This window comes from Harpegnathos saltator, unplaced genomic scaffold (genome assembly GCF_003227715.2).
Source record: "Harpegnathos saltator strain DR-91 unplaced genomic scaffold, Hsal_v8.6 scaffold846, whole genome shotgun sequence".
Lineage (NCBI taxonomy): Eukaryota > Metazoa > Arthropoda > Insecta > Hymenoptera > Formicidae > Harpegnathos > Harpegnathos saltator.
Genome location: NW_020230700.1, coordinates 1,352,504 through 1,356,444, shown reverse-complemented (window position 1 = coordinate 1,356,444; position 3,941 = coordinate 1,352,504). Strand labels below are relative to the sequence as shown.

The following is a 3,941-nucleotide window of genomic DNA, read 5'->3' as shown; positions in this document are numbered from 1 at the left end:
GGGTTATGTCGGACTCTTACCGACTAAAACCCCTGTGGGATGCCTACCTATCGGACCGGTTTGTGGGGAGTCAGGGGCACTGCTCACGCATTCCCTTCCCAATACTCCAGCCCCAGGGCTCCTTTCCAAGAGCTTCACGCCACCTGTTACCGCGTCCTGTTCCGCAAAGGGAATCCAGGGCGCGGTCCCGATCGGTCTAAGACCGACCGGTTGGCCTTCTGGTTTCACTTATGGGGTGAGGGGGCATCCGCCCTTCCCCGTTAGGGAGCGAGGGAAGGTTTCTGGGGGAGCGGGCCCGTCCAAAACCGGGACACCACTCCCCCCTATCCCTACATGTCCGTGACAGGGGGGATCCATCTTTTTCTAGGAAGAAGAAGAGCCGTATCCCCCTGTCGACGGAGGCGGGCCCGAGGAGGCCGAGGAGGGCTTGGACCCCTGCTATCCAGGGTACCTTTCTCTTCCTCGGCCTGTGCCACCTCAGGCCCGCTACCTATATCCCCCCTGGGTCGCAGACCGCCCCATCGCTTGCTGCGACGGGGTTCGTTTGCCCGGCGCTCCCTCTCGGCGGCCTCCTTCTTGGACATAACATCCCTGCAGAAGGAGGCCGCCGCTTCCTACCCCTCCTCGTTCCCGCACATGGTTTCAACCATGCACGGGAGCGAGATGTCTCCTACTGGGCACCCCATCGCCCCTGCCAGGACACGGCGCTCCCAACTCCAGGTCGGACATGCGGCCAAGGTGTGGAGCACCATGTCCATCAGCACGGGGCAGTGGTGGCACCTGGTGGTGAACTCCTTCCCTATCTGGTGCAGGTACTTGCCAAAGGACCTATGGCCCGTTAGCACCTGCACCTGATGGTAGGACAGTCCGCATCCCCTCCTACCCACCAACTCTGGCAGGTAGGGGCGGACAGCCTCCGCCGTCTGGCGCTCGTACCCTCGTGGATCGGACAACTTGTCCCTCCACATCTCTTGGGTACTGGCCACGGCTTGGGTTCGTAAGGCCCGCTGGTCCCCGGCCGTTAACTCTCCCTCCTTGCGGAGCTCTTTAATCCTCCAATATAGGATTCGCCGCTCTTCGGCAATGATCTCCATGGGAGGGAAACCGGCCAGGGTGGTCGCCGCCATGTACGACAACGTGCTGTACCCCCTAACCGCCCTGATGAACATCGGCTTCAGCGCCTGCCGCATGCGGCTTAAGCCATCGCGACAGGCGCTGAGCTGGGGCGTCCATATCGGCGCCCCGTACAGGGCGATGGATAGGACAGCAGTCGCGCACAGGCGGTGAGCCCTCCATCCTGGACCCCCAAAGTTGCGCAGGAGACTGGCCACTGCCAGTCCAGCCCCGCGCACTCTGGGGGCCAGCATCCTGAAATGCGGGCCAAGCTTCCAACGGCTGTCCAACGTCAGGCCGAGATATTTAATCGTTGGCCCGACGCGGATGCGGACGCCATCGACTAGGACCTGAGTCGCAGGCGACGCCCCTAGACTGCCGTCGTGAAAGAACACGGCCTCAGTCTTTTGAGGCGCCACCTTCAGACCCAGGTCCACGATGGTTCTCACCAACGATGCCACTGCAGCCTCCGCGCGGAGGTGAGCTTCTCCCTAGCTCTTCCCCCCGGCCGCCACTAACGTGTCGTCGGCATAGCAGACGACGTGGCAGCCTGGAAGGAGCGGGGTACGCAACACCCGGTCAAACGCGATGTTCCATAGCAGGGGGCCAAGCACCGACTCCTACGGAACACCGCGTTCCATTGCGCGCCGGCCTTGGACCCTGCCCTCCTTCGGAAAGGCGAGGTCTCTGTCCTCGAAGTAGGCCGCCAATATCCGCCGGAGATAAACAGGCACCCCGTGGTGTTCGAGGACCCATCCGATCTCCGGCCAGGGCAGGGTGTTGAAGGCATTTTTAATGTCTAACGACACCGCCAACAACACCCGGTCCCCTCTCTCCACGACCGTCCCGGTCAGGTCCCGGAGGTATTGCACTGCATCCAGTGTCGACCTCCCGGGCCTGAATCCGTATTGACGGTCGTGGAGATCCGGCCCCTCCGAGGACAAATGCTGGACGAGGCGGTCGACAACGATGCATCTAGCACCTTGCCTGCCTCGTCCAGCAAACATATCAGCCTGTAGGCCGACACGCTCCTGAGTGGCTTACCTTCCTTGGGGAGGAGGACCAGTTTGGCCCTCCTCCATGCCGAGGGAAATACTTCCTCCTTCAGACACCCGCTTAGAACCCCGCGTAAGGACGCGGATAGGTTTTCCTCGCCGAGGGCAAGAGCCCAGGCCCGGCCAGGGATCCCGTCGGGGCCGGGGCTTTCCCCTTTCCCCCGAGTTTTCCCCTGGCCTTGATGAGCTCCTCCGGTCCCACAGCCAGGCCCTCCTCCCAGTCTCCCTCCCCCATTTCGGAGGCGGGAATTCGGGTGAGGAGGCCCTTCCACCCTCGGAAGAGGGTGTCAAGGAGCCCCTCGAGGGCCTGGCTGTCCAATGTTTCCGTTGGCGGGGGCGCCCAAGGGCGGGTCTTGCCCATCATCCTCTTGTACGGGCGCCCCCACGGATCGTCGTCCAGGGAGCTCATCATTTGCTCCCAGGCTGCTTGCTTAGTCTCGGCGATGGCGGCTCGGAGGACCTTCCTGGCAGTCAGGTAGCCCTCCTGCGCCCTCGTGACATCCTCGCCTCTTCGTCGGGCCCGATATACGCACCGCCTGACTTGGACGGAGGAGTCACGGAGTTTCGCGATCTTCTCCCTCCACCAGTAGGCAACCCGACGACGGCGAGGGTGGTCTTGGGGCATCGCAGCGTCGCAGGCCGACGCCACGATACCCACTAATTCCTCAGTCCCCTCCAGGGAGCTGAGAGCCCACTCACCCGGCTCCTTCTCAAAGTGCCAGTTGGCCACAAAGATGGCTGCCTTGAACTTATCCGCGTCAAGTCGACTGAGAGCCAATCTCCTGGGGAGGAGAAAGTCCCCTTCCCCGGGGCAGCGGGGCGCCCGCACGCGTGGAGGTGTGGGGAGGCGGAGGACGGAGGACCCACACTATATACCGGTGATCGGACAGTGTTTCACCCTCTACCTTTACCATCCACTCCCGGAACAACCGGGCGGCTGAAGGGGTTACCGAGGTCAAATCGATGACCGACTCCCCCTTCAGCCGCACACAGGTTCTGGCCGACCCCTTGTTAATAAGCAAGAGGTCTAGCCCCGCTGCCCAATCCATGAGAGCCTCGCCCCGGGCGTCCTTCTGACGGGGACTGCAATGTGGCTCGGCGACCACCCCCAGCCCGGTACCCAGCTCTAAAATTCTGTTCCAAAACAGGTTCTGAGCTTGGGTGCCGGTGCCGAGGTTGGACTGTAGAACCCGGAAAAGCGTGAAGGCTAGGCCTTCACCGCCTCTTCCGGACTATCTACTTCCGCCCCCTCTTGGGAGACCTCCGTCGGCTGAGCAGCTTCGGTCTCCCCTGAGGGGGCATTGGCTTCAATTTTGGTGGCCTCGTTCGCGGGTACCTCACATTGCGCGGAAGCTTGGGAGGTCCCTACCTGAACAATTCCCTCCCCTGGGGAGTATGGGGGATGCGTCTGGGGAGTCGGGGATGGCACTCCCACCGGCTCCCCTTCTACGGTTGTTGGGGGCTTCACCATTTCCAATTCCACCCTTCTCACCTTCTCCTTCCTCTTGAGGCCAGGGTCCTCATCCGATGTCTCCTCCTTCGGCTGGTCCCTCTCCTTCGTCACCGGCCTCTTTTTGCTCTCGAGGGGTGACGTCTCCATCTGTGTGGGGGAGGAAGAAGAGGAGTCCCATCCATGCTGCTCCTCTCCCAACTCTTGTGACATCAACACTGTCGAGGCCACCTCGTCATCCTCCTGGTTCCTCGACGGTGGTCGTGTCGCCTCCTCTCTTCCACAGGATCCTTCGTCGAGGGGGGTCAGGGCCGACACCCTCC

General features: G+C 62.3%; 1 protein-coding gene across 1 annotated transcript; it reads right to left on the bottom strand.

The window, feature by feature from the left end:
- Positions 1–614: 614 nt before the first annotated feature.
- Positions 615–1,367, bottom strand: LOC105189976 (uncharacterized). The gene has a single exon (XM_025307373.1). The coding sequence runs from the start codon at positions 1,365–1,367 to the stop codon at positions 615–617; it is 753 nt and encodes a 250-aa protein (XP_025163158.1).
- Between the last annotated feature and the right edge of the window lie 2,574 nt (positions 1,368–3,941).